Source organism: Apis laboriosa, unplaced genomic scaffold, assembly GCF_014066325.1.
Source record: "Apis laboriosa isolate Shangri-la unplaced genomic scaffold, ASM1406632v1 scaffold18_cov149, whole genome shotgun sequence".
In the NCBI taxonomy this organism is placed as follows: Eukaryota; Metazoa; Arthropoda; class Insecta; order Hymenoptera; family Apidae; genus Apis; species Apis laboriosa.
Window position 1 is genome coordinate 2,800,549 of NW_025222233.1, and position 23,853 is coordinate 2,824,401.

Consider the following 23,853-nt stretch of genomic DNA (forward strand, 5'->3'; position numbering starts at 1 on the left):
CTTGTAAGTTTGTAAACAAATATTTGTTTGTAATTTTTTTCACAAAAAATGAATTTGTGAAAAAATATAAGATTATAAATTTAATACTTTTGCACATTAAAAAAAAAGACTAAATTATATACTTTGAAAGAAAAGACTAGAAAAATATTAGTGTTCATAATTCTTTATGCCCTTACAGTCCATTAAATTAAGATAATTTTACTCAAATTCATATTGTAATATTTTATATTTATAATATATATATATATATATATATATATTTTTTTTTTATTATATTTTTCAAAATATATTTAATTATTTATCTTTTCATTGTATCCAACATATTAATATATCTGTTATTGTAAAATATTATTGTAAATAAGCATATATGAATGATTATTATTAACAAAATATATATTGGAATAATTGTTTCATTTTTACGTTTATATTTAAAGATAAAGAAATATGAAGTTTAAAAAAATAAATCGAAAAAATTAAAACATATTATTTGGTCTATTATTTTCATTTAAATTAAGTATAATAAATTAAATATCTTATAAAAATTATTTATTTACATATAAAATTCATTTTTAAATATTTAAAATATGTAAAAAAAATTATAGAATATTTAGGTTGTGTTTACATATTCACGTAATCATATTAAATAATAAATTCTAAACTATAATTATTAATAATATTATAAATTTAAATTTTATTCAATTTAAAATAAAATAAATAAGAATAATTTATATAAAAAAAATACAAAAACTTGTAGTTTATACATCACAAAGATATATAGATGACTTTTTGTAAAAGGATCAATTAAATTTTATTTTAAATAATTATTAATTAAACAATTTATATTTTACACAATCTTATTTTATATATTGAATAATTACATAAGTTCTTTTCATATTATTTAAAAATAAAAATTTATTGTATATTCAATCAAAATTTATAGTATATATTATATACATGTCACATTATTCAATTTTATTCAATAAAAAAAACATCGATATTATAATATTTTAACATTTGTTTTAAAAAAATATTTAAAAAAAGGTAATAGTCATTATTATATTTGGTAAATGAATAGATCATATATTTATAATAGAAAAGATATATACATAAAATTCTGATATTTCTATATGAAGCATTCTCATTTGAAGTATTTAATTATGCTGTTTTACATGAAATTAGTAAACATATGAAACTGACTTTATTATTAAATTTATTTTCTCCTGAAATATTAATTAAATTTAAATATATATACATATTAATAATAGCATTGATTAAATCTCAATTAATAATATGGAAGTAATCATTATTTCCGTTATTTTGATTTTAAAATTTGAATTTATGATATGACATTATCTTTATACTATTTTTAAAAAACTTTATTGATAGTAAAGAATGATTGAATAAATTAATAATGTATTGAATAAAAATATTTATTTATTATTGTAATTCACGAATTATAACAATAAATAATAAGCAAAAATGATTAAAAACTTATAATTTAAAGAAACGAGAAGTATCGATAATTATAATCGATATTGTAGACTTTTAAAAAAATCGGCAAGTAGGATATCCTTTGGAAGGGATGAGAGACGGTGGCCGAGAGGCTCACATCAAAATGGCCGCATTTTAGTCTACAGACGATTTTCTTTACTGTTTGCCAATAGCCGCATAAAGGGCCTGGCAGTGTTCCCTTAAGTGGCAGATCTGTTTCGCAGGAAATTTCGCTGTTGAATAATCTGAAAATTTTCGTGAAATAGAACAAACTTCGGTAAGAAAATTCAACCGCATAGTTCCGCTGCCAAATAGCCGGGCCAAGCCCATTATCTATTGACTAGTTCATTTAGAGAATAGAAATTCTTCTTCTATGATTAAGTTGTTATACCTACTAATTACAAATGAATTATTTAAATTCAATTCATAATATGCATGATATGATGTATGTTTGTAACTACTGTCAAATACATATGTAATTTAGTTATTGTTTTTAAAATTGTCAATTTTTAAAAATATATTGATTTAACATAAATAACAAAATATTTTGTTAAAAATCATATTTTTATTATTTAAATATAAATTATCTTACAATATTTAATATTTATTATATTAATAAATTAACATTTTTTTTTTATTAAAATGTTCATTACAAAAAAATTTCATTATAAATTTTAATATATCAAATTATAATAGAATCTAAACTTTTTTAAATAAGTTTTTTTTTCAATAAGTTTTTTATAATATCTCACTTATTTTTATTAATATTTTTATTAATTTTAGGTTTTGCATCACTTTTTTTACATGATGTTACGCCATCAACATCACGCAATGCAAAACCAACTTCGAGATCATAATAGGTTTGTTATAATTATTGTAATATATGAAATTTTTTTTTTATAATTTACATATAAATATATAACATATATTTAGATTTATAGTTATATAGTTAAGTTATTTTATGTAACAATATATAATAATTATATAACATTTATATTATTTATAAATTATAATTATTATATATTTATATTATTTATAAATATATTTATATTGTTATTCAAAATGAAAATTAATATATTTATATTTGTTTTATTTAATGTTTTATTAGAATGGGTGGTCCGATGCGACCTATGCAACAGGCAAATATGGCCCCTTTACATCAGCCTCAGCATCCGTTATCGCATCGGAATCCACATCAACAAATACTGTCCATGCCCCCCCATCAACAACATATTCATCATATGCAACATCCTGGTCCACCTCATGGAAATCCAAGGCAACCAATGTTGATGGGCATGAATGCACATAATACGAATGGTATTTTAAACGGTATATTATAACATATTAATACATTATTTGCATGATTAGAAAATTAATTGAGTTTTTTTGTTTAGGCACCATGGTTAGCGTCAGTCTAAAAGATCAGACAAATACTGTTTCTGTGACTCTACAAAATCCTAATGTACCACCACCACAGTATTCACAACAGCAAAACAATCAACGAAATCCTCCGCCTCCACAACATATTCAACAACCACAAAGCATAGAATCAAATAAACCTGCTACAAATGAAACAAAGAATGGAGAGTCCAGAGATCAGAGTCCACCTACTCAAAATCATATTAATGTGACTGATTCAGCTTTGGCAAACATGAAAGAAAAAACACCAATGTGCTTATTGAATGAATTAGCACGTTTTAATAAAATTCAGCATCAATACAGATTGACTAACGAACAAGGACCAGCGCACAAAAAACGATTTACAGTAACATTAAAGTTAGGAGAAGAAGAATATGTTGCTGAGGGTCCTAGCATAAAAAAAGCTCAGCATAGCGCTGCTACTGAAGCATTAACAAAAACTTGGTATCAACGGCCTCCGCCGAAACCTACAAAGACGATGAGAGCTGGACATCCAGGAAAATGTTTTAGTGGTCCTGGTAAAAAAAATACATTATTGTATTTATCTTAATTAAAGAATGTAAAGAATATAAATATTAAATTTATATTTTTCATTATAGGAAATTTACCCCCAACTGTTGAATTAAATGCTTTGGCTATGAAAAGAGGAGAAGCTACTGTCTATACTTTTAGACAAGCCCCACCAGCAGGATTACAACAATATGTTACAAATAGTTTAGGACATTTTCCTCGAATATTTAATCCACGTTTTCCTACTTATAATCGTGGTTTTCATGCAGAACCTCAATTATATCTTGTATCTTTAAAGGTAAAGAAATAACAAAAATTCCAATATAAAATTTTATTACATGTATTAATTTATAGGTAGGAGAACGTGAATTTATTGGTAGAGGTCTGACAGGTCAAGCAGCGCGACATGATGCGGCGAGTAAAGCTTTAGAACAATTACGCCAATTACCATTACCGGAAGAAGTAGCAAATTGTAACACTGCTGAAAACGGTACATTAGGTGAAGTTAAAGATCCAATTGCAGAATTGAAAAGTCCTGTATCTTTAGTTCATGAAAAAGCATTAAAACGTGGTTTACCTGTTAGTTTTGAAGTTGTATCAGAAATTGGTAAACCTCATATTCGAACATTCAGAACAAAATGCACTGTTGGAGATAAAGTTACATTAGGAGAAGGACCTTCAAAGAAAGTAAGTATAAATATAATATTCTTTTTCTTTAATTTAATTTTATTTTTTTTTTAACATAAGACATATTAAACTTAATATTTATGATATAGGTATATAATATAAACTTAATATTAATATATAGGTATCAAAGAAACATGCAGCTGAATTCATGTTAGAAGAACTCAATCGTCTACCTCCGTTGCCAGAAACTATACAAAATCGTCTTGTTCGAGTAAAACGTAAACCACCGGCAACAAAAAAGAAGTCGCGAAATCTTATAAAAGTTTATCAAGAACCACGCTCTGAATCTGATGCTGCAGAAGAAGTTAATCCTGTTTCGCGATTGGATCAAATACAACAAGCTAAACGAGAAAAAGAACCTGTCTATAATTTAATTGAAGAAAAAGGAGCACCAAGGCGAAAAGAATTCGTTATGGAAGTTACTATGGGACAACATTCTGCTCAAGGAATTGGTCCAAATAAAAAATTAGCTAAAAGAGCTGCGGCAGAGGCTCTTTTAGCACAATTAGGTTACAGTAAGCCTCAACCACAACCTACTAAGCCATCAATTAAAACAGGAGAAAGTGAAAATACTGAACAAAAACCTAGGAAAGTCACATTTTTAGAAGATGAACAAATTAATGAAACTCAATCTCATCCACCAGTAGGAGGTAAGATTAATTTAATGTAAATGAAAATTAATTTATATATAATAAAAATTGTTATGCTGTTTATTCTATGTAAATTATAAAAAGCAAATTTTAAAAATTTAAGAATTACATGTAATTTATTATATATGAATATTTTAAAAATTTATTAATATTAATATTATTATGATTATTAATATTAATCAGGAACTATTGGACGTCAGTTAGTACCTGGACTTCTATTAGTGGATGGAGGTCAGGAATCTAAATTAGGCAGCGGACCTAGTGTACAAATTGTTGCCGAAGAATTACGAGGACAACAGCAACAAAATCCACCTACTGTTTCTCCCAAAGATCAATTAAAATATCTCTCTCAATTATTTAACTTCAGCGTGGAATTTAATGATTTTCCAAAGGTAAATTAAAATTTTTAAAATATGTATTTATAAATAACATATATAGTATTAAAATATCAAAAATAGTATTTATATTTTATATGTAAAAAAAAGAATAAATCAATATGAAACAATAAATTAATAATTAATTGATAATATTGTTTTTAGGGAGCAGTAAATAAAGAATATCTATCACTTGTAACATTAAGTACAGATCCACCACAAGTTTGTCATGGTAATGGGCCAACGAGAACTGCAAGTCGTAACGAAGCAGCATTGAAAGCTTTATGTACTTTAAGTAAGCTGGGTCTCGATAATGCATCCAACTCACAAACAAAAAAAGATAAAGGTGCGTCTGGAGATGGAATACACATTAGCATTCAAGTTAAAAACAATATAATGGATGGAGCTATTGATAAGTAATTATATAGTATTTAAGACTTATATAAGTTTACATTGCCCTTTTAAGGCATTGCAAAGGAAAATTAACTTAAGGATATTTCATAAAGTCATTGATGAGAACAATATATGTTAGAAAGAAAATTTTATATACCAAATGATTTCATTATAGGTTTAGTATTAATTTGTATATTAATATTAAACCTCTATATTGAAATTAAATAATTTTTAAGAATAATGATTTAATTGAATTCTCCTTAATTTATTACAGATAAACAGATACAGAAGTCAATGTTCTGTTTCATTATTATATGTTTATAATACTTTTTATTATTTAGGAATGCAAGTTTTTATTTTTAATAGTATATATGTTGCTTTTATCTATCCTCTTCCAATTATTTTTTACATAATATTAATCATGTGTTCTATTTTTATTAATATATTTACATATATTACAGTTGTTGAATGAAGTAATCGGAGGGAAAATGAGTCTTCTCGATCTATCTCTCTGGGCCTTATTACATGGTAACTTCAATATTGAATCACCGATGACTCTCGATCTTCATACATTACGCCATTGCTTCTTTAACTTAACGGATCGCGGATTTTGAAGATCAGTAGCTTTTTATGAAGGATCAATCTTTTGCAGTGCCTTAATCGCAACAAAAAAATTGCTCAAGCACCAATAAATGATAAATAAATAACAAAGAAATATCTTTCTTTTTTTTCTTTTTCTTTTCTACTTTTTTTTTTCTTTTCTATTTTTTTTTATAAATATATAATAAAAATCGATTGTTTGTAGTAAGCTTTGATGGATATCTATAACAATTATAAGTATGGTACAAAGTATAAACATTAATACATAAATAAATACTATAATTTAAATCATGTTTTCTACACTTAAATATGTAATTGCATCATGAAATAATAAGTATTATTGGTGCTTGATCAAGATTGTGATCCTAACAGTGGTTCATTGATTCTATTATATTTATTATAACAATTTCATTGATAGGACCACAATCAATAAACATAAAATTAAAACATCATGAATAAAATGGTCATTTTCCAGAGAGATGTGGTTTATGATCATGAAAGCATTATAGAAATGTTAAGCGAAAAATATTGAAATCTGAGATGAAATGCGGCCATCTCCTAATTTCTCTATTTAATCCTTGGCTTTCTCTTATTCTTGCGAATAAAATGTCTGTTATGTCTTATTACCTACTATGATCGCAAATCTACAAATCAATGAAACAATTTTATGAGTCTTCATTTATATAGATCTAAAAATAATTTTGGTAAATTCATCTTATTTCATACAAAAATCTTTTACCGTTTTGTTGAGCAAAGCGGGATTCTTAATAATCATTAATTTTGAAATTGTATATAACAATCAAAATAAGTGTATTTTTTCGATTAGAAATTTTAAGGATTTATGTGTATTAAGTGTCTCCAACTGAGAAATCAGTTTTTTTATAATCATAACATTCACACAAATGAAAGAAAATATTTAGGAAATATTTCTATTTATTAGATCAATATTATTAAATCAATATTATTATTACACTGGTTTATTATTAAGATTAATTACAGATAAGTAATAACAAATACAAAAGATTTGACAATTGGTTGGGGACTCTTTAAACGTATTCGGATATTCTACAAGTTTTCGTTTTCAAATTTGTAAAATTAAAAAAAAGGTAATGTGATATATTCATATTATTGCCCCAATTTGCTTTTCTATGGGGCCTAGAAGCACTCTGGGGTTATTCGTGTTTTACAAGATATTGAGAAGTAGAGGACATTCAAATTTTCATACATCCATTATCTAAAACGAAAATAAATCTGGATGTATTGGAAATTACAAATAAGATGGTAATAATTCAAAATTTGCCTCGTTGAGTCATAATTATTAAAAAAATATATTTAACTTAATCATAACGAAAAATAATAAAACAACATTGAGAAACGTTGTCAAATTTTGTTTTATTGCCAAAAGTTTATAACGATGAACTATTAAGTTGATACAAAAAATATCCGATAATGAATGAAGATAATGTCGAATAATAAACGTTCTATCTATATAAGAACAAAGAAAATATAATATTATATTTCTCGCATAAAGACTTATCTTATATTCATTATTCTCATCGTATCATTTTATAGGGGTTTCTTAAATATTAATGAATCTTTAAAAAAAAAAAAAAAAAAAAAACATACACAAGTAATGTTTCAATATGATTAATTTTCCACAATATTTCCATAATATGCTCCGTATCACGGAGATAGAAGAAAAGGATTGCTTCTATCATTTATAATACTTTTTTCTTTCAGATAACCTTTCGTAACGCGAAACCTTCCGAATAATTTATAGGTCACTCGAGGACGAGTTAATGAATGTTCCTTTTTCTGAGATATCGCTTCATAGGTGGGCCTTCCTTCTTCACGTGGGATTCAGTGTTCCAAATAAAAGAAACAAGGAAAACGAGTCATAATAAGACTCTTTCACATAATTATTTCGGTAAAAAAAAAAAAAAAAAAAAAAAAGAAACATGAATCCTACGAAAGTGTACCCCTGTTGCAGGACCTATTTTATCCGCGTAAACTGTAATACAATAGTTATAGTGGTAACAATAAGTAAATAAAGTATTAATTATTAAGATATATAAAATGGAAATATCTCGACGAAATACAAAAAATAAATGTGATTCTGAGAGATAACGCGGATGCATTAGAATAAAAGATCATTCTAAATACTTATTTTGCAAGTAACGCTTTTCTTTAAAATCTGTAATTATTGGACAATTGTACTATTGGTACATGAAAGTTAATGTATCTGATTATTATTATCATATCATAGTATATATTTTGTGTTTCATTTATTGATATAAATGCACAAAAATTTCAATATTTTCAGTAATTAAAATAATTTGTCAATTTATATTCGAATAATTAAAAAATTTAAGTTTGTTTGAATCATGTACCAATAGTTAAGGAAATAAATTCAAAATTAGTAAAAAATGCGTATCACTCATTCAAAAATTTCTATAAAAAATAATTGAAACACATTAATTTACCTTATGATATTGTATATGTTTATGTTTAAAGAAATAATTAGAACATGCTTTTCTAATAATGGAAGAAGAAATCATAATCATACGATTATTGTTTTTAATGTTGTGGTATAGAAATGAAAGTTGTGCTTAATAATAAATTAGTCATTTTGTTTCTCTTATTCATTCCTCAAGAGAATATAGTTATAAAATATAATTTTGAGTAATATTAATCAAAAAAGAAGTGTGATCGGATGAAAAAATTAAAAAATACAATAAAATTATGACAGTACAGATTTTACACTGATAAAGTTTTTTATGGCGAAAAATCGTTACATCTGTTTTAAAATGATTGTTTAATACGTAGATATTTACTGCTTATTTAAACTTTATCGGTTTGTATTTGACATCAATAAACGATTGTAAAAATGTTAAAATGTATTCAGTTTTTTAAATAATCGCAAATTATATTTTAAATTCTTAATATCTCGAACGACTAAAATCGATACATTCGAGATAATCGATTGATTTCCGATGTCGCTGTAAATCTAACAGCAACATTGATCAAACACAAATGTTATAGGTTATGTTTATCGCTAAAGTTATTTAGCAAATAAAATTTCTCAAAAAACATGTCGATATAAACTACAGATGCTTTTGTTAACTGAATGATGTTGAGTGTTATGTGAGATTTATTACTTCAAAAATAAAATCATTTAAATCATGTAACTTCTTAGTGAAATTCACATCATAAAATGAAAGGTTAAGTTGTGGATAAAACGAAAGCATAAAATTCTTTGAATTCTCTAAACGCATGTTTTTTATAAAGAAAAATAACTGAAAAAATTTTTGTAAAAACTGACTAAGAAATAAGCAAGTGAACATGTTTAAAAACACTTTTCAAAGTGGATTTTTATCAATTTTGTATAGTATTGGTAGCAAGCCATTACAAATTTGGGACAAAAAAGTAAGAAACGGGCACATAAAACGAATTACGGATAATGATATACAAAGTTTAGTACTGGAAATATTGGGTAGTAATGTCAGTACTACATATATAACATGTCCAGCAGATCCTAGAAAAACATTAGGTATAAAATTACCATTTCTAGTGATGATAATTAAGAATTTAAAAAAATATTTTACATTTGAAGTTCAGGTAAGAAAATATTTAATTATCTTATAACAAAATATGATATTAAATTTCAAATAATCATAAATATTTGATTTCAGGTAATTGATGACAAGAATGTACGCCGTAGATTTCGTGCTAGTAATTATCAATCTACAACTAGAGTAAAGCCATTTATTTGTACAATGCCAATGAGATTAGATGATGGATGGAATCAGATTCAATTTAATTTAGCTGATTTTACTAGACGTGCATATGGAACAAATTATGTGGAAACATTAAGGGTTCAAATCCATGCAAACTGTAGAATACGAAGAGTATACTTTTCTGATAGACTATATTCAGAAGATGAATTGCCAGCAGAATTTAAATTATTTTTGCCAATTCAGAATAAGGCAAAATGTTAATGTTAGTTCTAATTTTTTAACACTTTACAGAAAAATGTTTAAGAAAAGACAAGAATAAACTATAAATATTTATAAATTAATCAATTTTGTGATTTTCATTTACAGTTAATACTTATTTATTAAACATGTACTTAGTATATTAACAAATTACTATATATATGTTCTATATTAATAGTTAATAACATTGTAAGAATGATATATATTTCACTACATATATTTTATTTTTTACGCATATTTCTGTTAGATATAATGCAAATTATATTAAAAAATAAAGTTTATTTAAAAATTGACATAATTTATGCATAAAAAATCTATGTATAAAATTTATATCTAATTAATTACTTTGATTGTATTTTTCATTTAATAAAAAGTATAAATGAATTGATTAATTACTTGTATCTTTTTGTATAAAATCAAATTTATTTTATATTAAAAAAAAATAATACAAATTCACAGAGATAACTTCTTATTTTCGAAACCTACGTTTATTTATTAATCTTAAAAATATAACTATTCAGGTATTTAATTCAAACTTTGCAATGTAAATTAAAAATAATATTTTCTTTATTTATGATGAAACAATTATAAAAATATTACAATATTTTTTTAGCAATTTTAAAAAAGCTATATAATTTACACGTTAATATGAAAGATTAAACATTACGTAACAAGAAAATATATACGTACATTAGAAACTGCAGAAAACAAGATAGCAGTCGTATATACTTGGAAAGTGTATTAATTGCTAATTATTAAGTATTGATTTTTTTAAATGGGGACGTAGCATATCCAAGGGGGAGGCTGTTCGTTCGCAAGTACTTGGAACTATTTTTCGTTGCGACAAAAACATCTACATTCACTCTCCCACTACAGGCGTAGTAATACATAGTCAGAAAAATGGCGGGAAAATTTGGAAAAATTGCTACAAAATTTACTGGTGTAATGTGACTTCTACAATATGTATCGATCGAGATCTATTTCAATAAAAAAAATTTATGATTCAATAATGATGTATAGTGTAATATAACTCTGACAAATCATTTACGAAGAAAGTAAAAAATATAAAGGAATGAATGAAAGAAGATGGCGGACCAATTAAGAGTACCGCGCTGATACATTTTATTCTTTATTTCTAGTAAAAGATAAAATTTTATAAGTACAAATCTATAGATTTCATATAAAATCTTTAATTCTTATATAAATAACAAATGAATTATAATAAAAGACATAATAATTTATTAATAATAATATTGTTTGATATAACCGGAATCCATAAATAAAACAATTGGTTATATACATATGTTTTTCAAATCGACGAATGCTATTATATATTTTGTATTGAGCACTCGTTTCGGGAGAGACGCCGACGCCCGGCGCCGACGTCGTTTTTAAAGCGTTAACGTTGTGCTGAAGTAATCTCACCCAATCCGGGAGACTCATAAGTAAAAAAAATCGTTAGAATAATCAACTCTCTCAGACACATTGGTACATTCATAAAGATGCATTGCTGAAAGTTTTATATCGAACGTTTCTGTCATTTTTCATCAAGGTGTTAAAAGATATCAAAAGGGAGGGAAAATAATAATAAGCAATGAATTTAACATTGTGAAACAGAGCCGCGTGAATCATTTAATATAAATTATTTTTTAAAATGTGTTTATATATATAAAATATAGTGAAAAGAAAAATATAAAATAATAAGAACATTTTTTAGCGTGGTGATATCTTGTCATTTGTTTTCTTTCTTTTTGAAATGGGTACGGCGGGTCGCGATTTTGAGCGCGATCGGGAGGACGAGATCCACTGCCGAATTTGTGCTAGTGACATACCAAGAAACGATGGGGTTCACATTTTCGCAGAAGATGGTAGACGGCACTACTTGCAAACCAAAATACGAAAATATCTGTATATCTTGGTAAGTCTTTCTCTGCTCCATGTGAGTAAGCGCGAATGCTGCTGTATGCGCTATGCATATATATGCTGTATACATATATATATTCAAAGTAGTATATAACTAACTTGTACGTATTTTTTTTTCGAAAACTTTACTAGTATTCTAGCGATACTAGTATTACTAGTATTAGCGATACTTCGCGCTCAATCTTTTCTATATCTTTTTTTCTATATATATGATGAAATACATGTATATATATTTTTAAAATTTGAGAATTGCTGTAAAATTTTAAAATAATAATAGGCATCAATCTAAATTCATAAATATAACATTTTCAATAAATAGGATATTAAAAAGATTGTATATATTTATTAATATATATAAATTATTTATTAATGATAATTAATTAATTAGAATCATTAATAAAAAAATTAGTTATCAAATTGTTAAAATTTAAAAAAGAATTTTAAACAAAAATATGTTTTACATTATTTATTTGTATAAATTAATATAAAAATTAATTATGTTAATTTTTATACCTATATAATTTATTCAGAATAATCAAATTCTCTTCCATAAATAGAAGATGGAAGAATCCATTTTGATGAGAATACAGAAGTGTTAAAAATTAGCATTTTATTGATTACAATAAGTATGCTATATGTACTATGTAACTAGCGCATCTATAAATATAATTCTGTATACAAGATAAATCAGAAATAATAAGTAAAGTTTTTTTTAAAGTTACATTTAAAATATTTAATATTAATAAATTAAAATATTAGGAAATATTTTTATATATAAATATTTAAATAAATTTAATAAGATTAATTATTAATATATAATTAAGGTTATTATTTATTTATTAAAATATTCTGTAAAAAAATTTTAAAAATTAAAATTTATATAAAAAATTATTTTTATCAATAAAGTAAATAAAATATATTAATTTTATAAAATATTTATAAATATTTATAATTTTTTAAAAAATTTTTTATAGAAATAATTTTTTACATTTTTAATATTTTTTATGATAAATACTTTATTATTAAATATTAATTTTTCTTATTACATTCCAATAATTTTTAATTTCTAATTTTATATTTTTTATATTATTTTATATTATATTTTTTAATTTCTAATTTTTTTAACAAAAATTTTTATATTTTATCTATTTTGAGTTTTTTGATTCTCTTAATATTCTTTACAGGTATCTTCTGAAGATAAATTATCAAAGATGGTATGTGTTACTTGTATTAAAAGATTAGAGAGCATTCATCGTTTTGCTATGATGGCATATAGAACACAGGAGAAGTTAAAAATACAATTATATAATAATATTGATAATACAAATACACAAGATATGGAAAGAGAAAGTATTAAAGATATGCAAAACACAACAAGAAGGATAGAGGATCGAGGATTATTACATACAATATTAACTAAAGTATATATTATAATCATTATATCTTAAATTAATTGAAAAATTCAATATATATTTTTTTTAGGGAGCAATAGAAATTTTAGCTGAAGGTGAACCATTGGGACCATCAGAATTCATAACACAAGATGATATATGTCATACTCCAAATATGGAGGAAATGGAAGTCAAAGTAGATCCAATGTTATTTTTACAATATGGTATGGAACATTCATCATCAGAAACTTCAGAAGCATCTGATACAGAAGAAATAATAACAAGAATGAATATTCCAGAACCATTATCATTAACAAATAAGTAAGAATATTTACATTAATATTTATACTTTTTTAACATATATGTTAAATTTCACTTATTTCTTATAGAACTGATGAAATAAAAAAAGAAAAAGAAGAAGAGAATAATGATAAATCACAAGAAGATACTGAAGAACACATTTCAGATGTAACAAAACCTCATGAATGTACAATATGTGCTCGATCTTTTATATCTCAAATTGGTCTACAAAATCATTTATGGTCTCATTTGCCTAAAGATAAACGACTTGATGGAAAGCCTATTTTAAGATCACAAGTATATTCTACTAATGGTGTGCTTCATACGAATACTGACAACAATTCATCTGGTAATTTTGTTTGTCCAATTTGTAGTAAAAAAATTTCTACTAAGGGTAATTTAAAAGTACATTTGGAAACTCATCGGCCTAAGGGAAAATATGGTTGTGACATATGTGGTAGAATGTAAGTATCATTAATTAAATATCTAATAAAATAACTATTAATAAAATTACTCTTATTTTAGTTTTAAAACACAGTCAAATTTATTCAGACACAAAGAGTATCATGGTGGAATACAATTTCCATGTAATGTATGTGGAAGAGTTTATCCAACAAATTCTACATTAAGAGCTCATAGTATAACACATTCGGATTTAAGGCCGCACGCCTGCCCTCTTTGTGATAAAACTTTTAAAAGAAATCAAGATTTAAAATTTCACATAAATCAACATACAGGTGCAAGGCCTTATCAATGTCCATACTGTCCAAAAGCTTTTGCAAGTTCTGGAAATTGTTTCTCACATCGTAAAAGAATGCATCCTCGAGAAGTACATCGAGACAGACAAAGAGCAGCAGATTTAATGAGATGAACCATGGGTAATCAATATGAAGAATGGTTTTAGAAAAATATAATAATTTAATTATTTAATATATATAATATATATATATATAATATATATAATATATATATATAATATATATAATATAATAATTAATTTAATAATTTAAAAATATAATAATATTCACATATTAGCTATTATAATAAAAAAAAATTTTAATTTTGAATATTAATGGTGCTAATGCAAGAAGCAACGGAAATTTTCTATACTTTAATTGAATCATTTGAACTTAGTATTAGATACTTATTGTTATTAACAAACACTTAGTTGTTTGTTCTGATATAACTAGATCTTCTTTACAAAAATAGAAACAAATATATATTTTTTTTAATTTTTTATCTATTATGAATGTTATTGAACTTGATATACTTCCATTGTTGATAAATGTGCAATTATGTGCAATTTAGTAATTATTATTTATTGAATCATATATAGTACAAGTAATTATAATAATAGGTTTTAAACTCTCTAGTCAAAATAAGAAATTTGTATTTTTTACTCGTTTATCTGTATTTAACTTCTATACATTTTTTTCTTCATTTTTAAGAATAGAAATTATATTTAGATCTTGTTAATATTTCTTAAAAACAATTTTATAATAATGCAGTAAAACTTGAAAATTTTATTTTATGCGACCATATTATTAATGAAAATCGAAAATATTATTCAATCAAGATATAGTATTATTCGAATAATTTTCAATTAATATTAATATAATTGGCCCATCGGTAATGAATACAATAAAGTTTTAAGCTTTAAAATTAGAATTAAAATATATTTCTTATAATTTGCGTAAAAAAATAACTAGTAGAAAAGAATTAAAATATAAGACAACTGTGATTTTTTATAAATCGGCGGTATATTAGAAAATTCAATCATATCGATGGGTTAAGTACTATTTACATTGTAGATATAAAATAAAATAGTAACACAATTACTTATTTCCGTACGCTTAAAATTTAATCTTTGGCGAAATATAATTTTTTTTATATTTAAAATAAGGAATTTATAATATTTTTTGAATCCTTAAACGGGTACTCTGTATATTATATGTGATATTTTTAAACAATATGTACTTAGTATATTTTCAAGAGACAAAAGGTACAAAACATTAAATATTGAAATTATTTGATATTTATGTTTGTTATGTCACCTGAACAATTTCATTTCATTCTTAATAAATAATGTAAATGGATTTGAATGGTGATAAATGTTTTAAAAAATATGTTATTTTGTCCATAATATAAAGAGCTATTTAACAATATTTGATAAAGTATTTATATTTACGACAAAATGATAAAAAAATGACCAAAGAAGAAAAAAAGAAAAAAAAGAAAAGAAAGCATTCTTCGAAAGAAAAAAAATAGGAAATTTTGTAGTTCAAACCATATTTTTAGCACAATATATGAACATCATCATTAAGTAACGTTAAGACTGTATACGAAATTCTGTGTCAAATTAGAATAAAGCATAAATATAAGGAATTAGTATATGATATCAATGACTATATGTGACGAAAAATGAGACTAGTCTATTCAAAATGCAGTATTAAATAATAAATAATGTAGAGGCTGTAGCCAATGTTAAAAACGATCACAATGTTATTCTTTTAAACAGATATACGATTAAAAAAAAAGTATTAACTAAAGTCTGAGTAGCTTCTAGGAAACTTTAGATAAGAATTTTTAGAGAAGAAAACATGTAAATGTAGAGGATCATAGCCTCTGCTTTCATATCGTATACATCGCATATATATTAGATAGCAAAAAAGGGGATGTTCGATATGTTCGAATGAATAGCTACAGAAAAATGTATGATGTTTGTATAAGTAACAAGTAGTACTTATGAACAAAAAAAAAAAACCGTGTATAACCGCGTTGCTATATTAGCGTAGGGTGGTTGAGTTTTCGCATTAACGAAAGTGAAATGGACCAAAGAAGAATGGAAATTATATTACAATTAATATATTGAATTTAATTTAAGAAATATTATAATATTTTTTATCTTTTTATGTTTTTTTAATTTCAAAAATAGATATTTTTCAAATCAAATAATACTCAAGATAAACATTTTAATAAAATATTTTATAATATATATTTAATAACGCGAAAGCTGCGATGGATAGCCACCCTTGCTTAGAGATATAATCGTATATTTTGCAATTACATTTTTGCTTATCAGTTATGTAGTAATGGATTAAGATTATTCGATAATTATGTATTTGCGAAAATAATCAATTTTTGATAAGAAAAGAAGAAACGAAAGTGAATCGCTCACGATCTCGCTCTCACAGCTCAATTTTTACATCTAGTTCTAAGCAGAGATGAGCAAATTATCTATTTTCTTCTTCAATTTTATTCTAGTCCTAATACTGCCAAATACATTGCACCTAAAAAATGTTATAGTTATTGACGGTGCATTAGTTTATATTTATTATTATGTCAACCAATATTTTTAAATTTTTATTAATTGATAATAAAATATTTTTAAATCAATTTGCTCAGCTCTTGCCATAGGTCAAAAATTGAGTATTTTTTTAAAGTCCACATAACACAAAGACGATTAGCGTTTAAATTAGCGATTAAAACAGTATCTCAGAAGTGCCAGTAACGCAGTAAATTAATGTAGTGTATTTCAGCAGACAAATACTGGATAATTATATGTAGATTCGAAATATGAATTGTCGATAATATCAATTGTGACACTTAATAAAATGATTGTATAAAAAATTGGTTTAATAATTTTTTTACATATTTTATTAACTTCATTTATTATTTTCATTTTATATTTTTCATGTTTTTTTTATTTGATCAATTAATAAAAAACATAAAAATATAAAAATGTAATAATACTAAATATAACTTTTTTCTTTAAATTATGTTAAATATATTTTTTTTCCTGAATAAATTAAAACTTTGCAATTATAATGAAAAAAATTAAAATTTGTATAAAATTAATTATATTAAAACGATATCATTAATTTTTACAATAATTAATTTAATTTCTATTTTACATATTATATTTTAATTATAATAGATATAATAATTATTATATATATAAAAGATATCTACATTATTTTCATATTTCACTTTTACCAGATGCTTTAAATTAGTTTAGATATTAAATTTGCATTTATATCTTTTTGTTTCTGTAGTAATTCATGATAACAAAAGATTGTTGCATATGATTAACAATCATTAGTCATACTGTCTAAAGATATCACTTATTTCAGGAAAATAACTATGTTATCATAAGAATATTCCGGAATATATATAATAGAAAAGTACTACAACTATATATTATATAAGAGAGAAAAAGAAGGAGGGAAAAAAGAAGATAATAAAAAATGGAAAAAAGAAAATAAAGAAGGGAAAAACAGGAGAATAATAAACAAAAAAAAAAATGATAAAAGAAAGAAGGAAGAAAAAGATGATAAAAAAAGAACAGAGGAGAATAATAAATAAATAATAAATAAATAAATAAATAATAAATAAACAGAGGAAAATAATAATAATAAAAAAGGAAGGACAGAGCAGAATAATAAAAAAGAGAATGAATCGGAGGATAATAAAAAGTAAGAGAAAAGGGAGGATAATAAAAGGAAAAGGAAAATAATAAAAAGAGGAGAGAAAAAGAAAGATGGGAAGAGGAAAAAGAAAATAATAAAGGAAGAGAGGAAGAGAAAGATGATAAATGAGGAGAGAAAGAAAAAAATCGTAATGGAAAGAATCCTATGTAAATAATAATTATTTTTTCAATTTTGTTTTATTCATTGTTCTTGAATAAAACGTAATTCAATATAATTTTTTGAAAAAATATTTGTTATATTCAAACATATAAAAAAAAGTATATGTATATGTTATTTTGACATATGTTATTTGGATTTATTATGCTTGATCAGCGGCACTACCCAATATATAACTATCATTGTGGCTTGATTAATCTATTCCATAATTGATTTTTTGTTAATAATTTGTTAACAGAATTGTAACGAAAATTTTTATAAAAAAAAATATTATTTGAAATTATCTCAGGAATCTACAATTAATCTGGTATTCTATATTTTTCAGATACCCTAAGTGTATAATTTTATAATACATATTTATATGACTATCAATATAGTTTGAATTTGTCAATTTGATATAAATATATGTACACACATATGAAATGACAAAAAGAATAACAACAACACATAATACACATAATATAACAAAAAGAGTATTTATATATATAATATATATATAATAATATTGTTATTAATTTTTTTTCGAATTGGTTTTAATTATACCGAAAGTTTGGTACCGAGAGCTTGGTTTCAATTTTAAATTAAAATTATTTGAAAAAAAATCATAAAATTATTTCAAATCTATTTTTTGATTTTCAATTTGAATAGAAAATTATTTCGAAGATTGAAATAATAAAAAAAAATATAAATTTTTAAATGTAAAATATACAACAATAATAAAAAGATAATAATTAGAATAAGAATTAGTATTAGTATCAATAAAATTTATATTAAATACAATTTATACTAATATAAATACTAATAAGCAATAATTAGAATAATTATTTTATGACTCATACAAATGAGTTAAATAAGTCAAAGTTGTTTACTTCAAATTTGTTTACTATTTTCATTTCTAAATTAAGATAGAAAAAACGAATAACTCTGATTATAAATATCACGTATATATTGTAAAAGTTTTTTGCTTGTTCGATTCTACATAAATATTCATATGTAATAAAAAATTGTTAATTTTATAAAATTATTTATATAGCTAAATTCAATTTTAAGTAAAAATATTACAAAATTTTTTCTTTTCTGTAATTGCGCTATTTATCATAACATCATTCATCATTTTTTTTTATTATAATGTTTATTACATTATTTATAATGTTTATATATTGAAATTATTCAAATCGATAGAAAATAATTAGTTTATATAATAAATTATCAATTAACGTTATGTTAATAATCTTTTATCTTACGAAAATTTAATTTATGGATTACAATTTTTGTAAAATTTTTCTAAAAAAAATTAATCAATAATTATTTATTATTTAACATGATTTTTTTTGAAAAAAATTTGTTCTAGATAAAATAGATTATAACACGTTTGAAAAAATATATTCATTTAATATTTGTTATTTTATAAATATTTATTTGATTAATATCGAGAAACAATTTATGAATTTAACGTTAAAAATGTTAGTACTGGAGAAATAAATGATAAATATCATATTATGTTAACTTCCATACTGATGTAATGAAAATGTTAAATTAACAGATACGAAAAAAAGAATTTGAATTACATCATAATATGTATAATATTACGTACAATCAAAATGTTTCAAATTACATATTAATTTTTGATATTTAAAAAAAAAATTTTTCTGTCGAAGAATGAACTGCAATGCTGTACAATTACAAGGTCATTGTATACGAACATGTTGCCCCTAACGATATGTGTTTAATCGAAGGATTCCCCAATTGCCATGAGTCTCGTTCTATAATTATACTTTCCGTGACATAGTAATGCAATTTTATCTTTGAAATAATAAGATAGTGCAAAAAGAACAAATTGATAATAAAAACCATAAAAAGAAAAAAGATAATTGTATCTTCCTTCTTTTACCTCTAAAAACGATGAAATTAATTTTATAATCTTATCTATTCAGTTCAGCAAATAAGAGAAGTCAAAATAATAAACTTATGAATTAATGAATTTTATGAATTAAGTGTTGATGTTAATCAACATATACTTATTCTTTTTTAAATGAAAAAATATTTTTAAAATTAATTATGTTTATAGTGACAAAGATTTACTTTTGTAAATGAAAAATAAAAAATAAAAATAAATGTAATTAATTGATAATTAATGTAATAATGTATTATTATTATTATTAATGATAATGCAGTCATTTCCGTTGCTATTACATAGCATTATTATTAAATAAAAATGTTATACTTTATAATTATATAATTTGATATCTCTTATATCTATAAGAATATTATATTATAGAAATAATATATTAGTGAAAATATAACGAATTTAAAAATGATTTAAATTTTATTACAATATTTTAATGGAATATAGATAAAATATTAATTTAGTATTTAACAAAAAAAATTCTGTATTTCGGTGTGCATTGACTTTAGTAGTATTCAGTAGTACTGAAAAGCGGTTAAGTCAGACTGGGCAAATACGCTTATAATTTATCCTATAGTATTATATATCTTTAATAGCTAATTATTAATTAATAATCATGACATAGATATGATACTTTTAGATTCAATTAAATAAAATCTTTCATAAATAATGTTTCATTTTTGTATACTTGTTCTTTCTCTAAGATAATCTTCCTTCGTTTGAATCTTCAATAAACAAATTGATTGTAATGTATACAGTGAAGAGGGGATGAAGGAAAAAAACAGAAAAGATTCAATTATGGCGCAGAATAAATTTATAACGTTTTCTATGTGTTTATGTGCTTAAACTAACGTGACAATCCAATACCTAGTAATTTCTTAAGAAGAACTTTTTCTATTGGTGGAAATGGCGAAATACAAGTTGCGTCGTTCGTAACGTCCTTCAAACGTTCTTATCGATTCTGAGAATATACAGAGTGTATAATACGAAGTTCACTGTCGAAATATGTTAGTTCGTCGGTAACAACGCTTGACCGATTGTCGTTCAGTGAGCACTCAGTATTATTGAGGGAAAAACTATCATATAATTATCTTTTCTTTTTTTTTTCAATTACAATATTTTAAGTCAGACTGCGAAAATTTAAAAAAAAATGTCAGATAACGAGAATAAATTATGGTGTCAAAATAAGCGTCAAAATTGTGTTGTGCAACCACTCTTAACAGGTATTTACAATGTGAATTTCTTTACAATCCATATCATTGTAAAAACAATGAAGAAAGTAACCTCAAAATACGCGCGGTCACATTATTTTATTATTTACTCAATAGATGTTACGTATAAGTAATGATGTAACACGTGGTGTTGTAAAATATAATCCACATGAATTGTATACAATGATTTAGGAAAATTTTTTAATTTTTATTATATTTTATTTAATAAGTTATAATTTAATCTTTATTTTTCTATATTTCTTATTTAATATTAATATAATAATTTTAATTTTTAAAAATACTATTTTTAAGTAGAATTATTTTGCATAAAATTATATTATATTATATTCCAAAAAATTAATAATTTCAATAAACTTGTAATTACAATTAATGTTTATTTATTGTACATATTATTGTACATTTGAAATAATCTATAATTATATAAATTTATTAAAACATCATTTATATATAAATAATATATGAAATAATATATGAAATAATATATGAAATAATATATATTTACATTGATTTTCTAATTTTAGATTTATACCAAATTACAATGGCATATGCTTATTGGAAAAGTGAAAAGATGAATGATTATGCTGTATTTGATTTATTCTTTCGTAAAAATCCTTTTCAAGGAGAATTTACAATTTTTGCTGGTTTAGAAGAATGTATTAAATTTTTAGAAAAATTTCATTATTCCTCAAGTGGTATGTATTTATTTTGAAATATTATATTAGTCAAATAATTTAAATTCATAAATATAAAAAATTTTTTATATTTTAAAATTTCAATTAATATATTAAATTATAGATATTAAATACTTAAAATCAACAATGCCATCATCAATTGATGAAAGATTTTTTGAATATTTGAAAGACTTAACACCAAAAGATGTAACAATATATGCTGTAGAAGAAGGTTCAGTTGTTTTCCCAAGGTTAGTACAAATTGTTTAGAAATTGCATGTATCATGCAGATAATATTTAGTTATGTTAATCATCATCATCATTGTCATCATTTAGGAAACTTTTTCTTGCTCTTAAGACAGCAGTTAGAGTTAATGTTCGAATGCTTATCAACATTACATATTTGATGAAACACGAAATCTTAATAAGTTAAAACCTCAATACAAATTGATATGTTATGCAGAATACCATTACTAAGAGTAGAAGGTCCATTAATAATGGTACAACTTTTGGAAACAACATTGTTAACATTAGTTAACTATGCGAGTTTAATGGCAACTAATGCAGCCAGATTTCGCATGGCTGCTGGGAAAAATATAACATTGCTAGAATTTGGTCTTCGAAGAGCTCAGGGTCCTGATGGTGGTTTAAGCGCTTCTAAATATAGCTATATTGGTAAATATTTTGTGTATTTTTATTTTCTTTTTATTTTTTTTTTAAATCTCAATTTTATTTTTATATTTTTTTAAGTCTCATTTAACATATTATACATTAATTTAATACATCATATTATTTTTATTATATTTTTCATTGTATCAAAAAATATTATTTCTTCTCCATCATTTCATTTTACAATTTCTTATCAAAATTAATAAAGCACCATTTGGTAATAGTTTGTACCACCTTAATAACAAATAATTTAAAATAGTTTAGACATATCTGTACATATATACATATAATTACGTTTCATAATTTTAAAAAGAATCATATTAAGATATACGTTTTTAGGTATAATAAAATTGAATTAAATAAAGTAATAAATAGTAATAAATATATAAAAATTCTTTTTCCTTAGTTTATATTAATTATAATAAAAAAATTTTTTAATTTTAAATATATTTCAAAAAATTATTTATTTTTTAGGTGGTTTTGATGGTACAAGTAATGTTTTAGCAGGAAAACTTTATAATATTCCTGTAGGTGGAACACATGCACATTCATACATAACATCTTTTATTACTCTGGATGATTTGCGAGAAAAAGTAAGTTAATATTTTTATTTTATTTCAATTGAGTAAAATTTTATTTCGCTTTAATATTTTATAATCTTTTCAGACTTTGGCACATAAAGAAACAGGAAAAGTTTATGATATTTTAGAATTAGCCTACAAGCATCGAAATTCTATTGCAGCTGATATAGGAGCACTAGTTTCTGAGGCTTCTAATGGAGAATTAGCTGCTTTAATTAGTTATGCTATTGCTTTTCCACAACGATTTCTTGCTCTTGTAGACACATATGATGTGGAAAGGTAGGATATTTTGCTTATTATTAATTTTTTTTTTATTTTGCTTTTTTTTAAGTATATTTGGTATTTTTTTTTGTATTTTATATGTAGAAGTAGATATATTTTAATATCATATATACATATATATATATATATATAT

General features: G+C 23.5%; 4 protein-coding genes across 11 annotated transcripts in view; all 4 read left to right on the forward strand.

Moving 5' to 3' along the window:
- Nucleotides 1-1,610: 1,610 nt before the first annotated feature.
- On the forward strand, nucleotides 1,611-9,024 carry LOC122711854 (double-stranded RNA-binding protein Staufen homolog 2). Of its 6 annotated transcripts, none has more exons than XM_043930989.1 (10): nucleotides 1,611-1,768; nucleotides 2,275-2,351; nucleotides 2,600-2,820; nucleotides 2,886-3,428; nucleotides 3,510-3,718; nucleotides 3,775-4,107; nucleotides 4,229-4,757; nucleotides 4,941-5,149; nucleotides 5,297-5,547; nucleotides 5,986-9,024. In XM_043930989.1, the coding sequence occupies exons 2-10, from the start codon at nucleotides 2,296-2,298 to the stop codon at nucleotides 5,990-5,992; spliced, it is 2,358 nt and encodes a 785-aa protein (XP_043786924.1). In that variant the 5' UTR covers nucleotides 1,611-1,768; nucleotides 2,275-2,295; the 3' UTR covers nucleotides 5,993-9,024. The 6 variants fall into 6 exon arrangements, with proteins under 6 accessions (XP_043786924.1, XP_043786925.1, XP_043786929.1 ...); XM_043930990.1 differs by having other exon boundaries at nucleotides 7,865-9,024; XM_043930994.1 differs by having other exon boundaries at nucleotides 5,297-5,477.
- Nucleotides 9,025-9,141: 117 nt separating this feature from the next.
- LOC122711855 (cilia- and flagella-associated protein 20) lies at nucleotides 9,142-10,202 on the forward strand. The gene is made up of 2 exons (XM_043930995.1): nucleotides 9,142-9,742; nucleotides 9,817-10,202. Exons 1-2 carry the CDS (start codon nucleotides 9,467-9,469, stop codon nucleotides 10,120-10,122), a joined length of 582 nt encoding a protein of 193 aa, XP_043786930.1. The 5' UTR covers nucleotides 9,142-9,466; the 3' UTR covers nucleotides 10,123-10,202.
- Nucleotides 10,203-11,504: 1,302 nt separating this feature from the next.
- LOC122711909 (zinc finger protein 90-like) lies at nucleotides 11,505-14,901 on the forward strand. 2 transcript variants are annotated; one of them, XM_043931090.1, is made up of 5 exons: nucleotides 11,505-12,037; nucleotides 13,227-13,463; nucleotides 13,525-13,754; nucleotides 13,823-14,197; nucleotides 14,259-14,901. In XM_043931090.1, the coding sequence occupies exons 1-5, from the start codon at nucleotides 11,876-11,878 to the stop codon at nucleotides 14,602-14,604; spliced, it is 1,350 nt and encodes a 449-aa protein (XP_043787025.1). In that variant the 5' UTR covers nucleotides 11,505-11,875; the 3' UTR covers nucleotides 14,605-14,901. The 2 variants fall into 2 exon arrangements, with proteins under 2 accessions (XP_043787025.1, XP_043787026.1); XM_043931091.1 differs by lacking the exon at nucleotides 11,505-12,037 and adding an exon at nucleotides 12,800-12,866.
- A 5,980-nt stretch (nucleotides 14,902-20,881) lies between these two features.
- The window catches only part of LOC122711810 (nicotinate phosphoribosyltransferase), a 6,150-nt gene continuing 3,178 nt past the window's right edge, over nucleotides 20,882-23,853 (forward strand). The window contains exons 1-6 of one of the 2 annotated variants that reach the window (XM_043930878.1): nucleotides 20,882-21,508; nucleotides 22,039-22,209; nucleotides 22,313-22,439; nucleotides 22,652-22,863; nucleotides 23,332-23,450; nucleotides 23,524-23,717. In XM_043930878.1, coding sequence (XP_043786813.1) covers nucleotides 21,436-21,508; nucleotides 22,039-22,209; nucleotides 22,313-22,439; nucleotides 22,652-22,863; nucleotides 23,332-23,450; nucleotides 23,524-23,717 — 896 coding nt within the window. In that variant the 5' untranslated portion in view covers nucleotides 20,882-21,435. The remainder of the gene's footprint in view (nucleotides 21,509-22,038; nucleotides 22,210-22,312; nucleotides 22,440-22,651; nucleotides 22,864-23,331; nucleotides 23,451-23,523; nucleotides 23,718-23,853) is intronic. The other variant, XM_043930877.1, reaches the window with a different exon arrangement.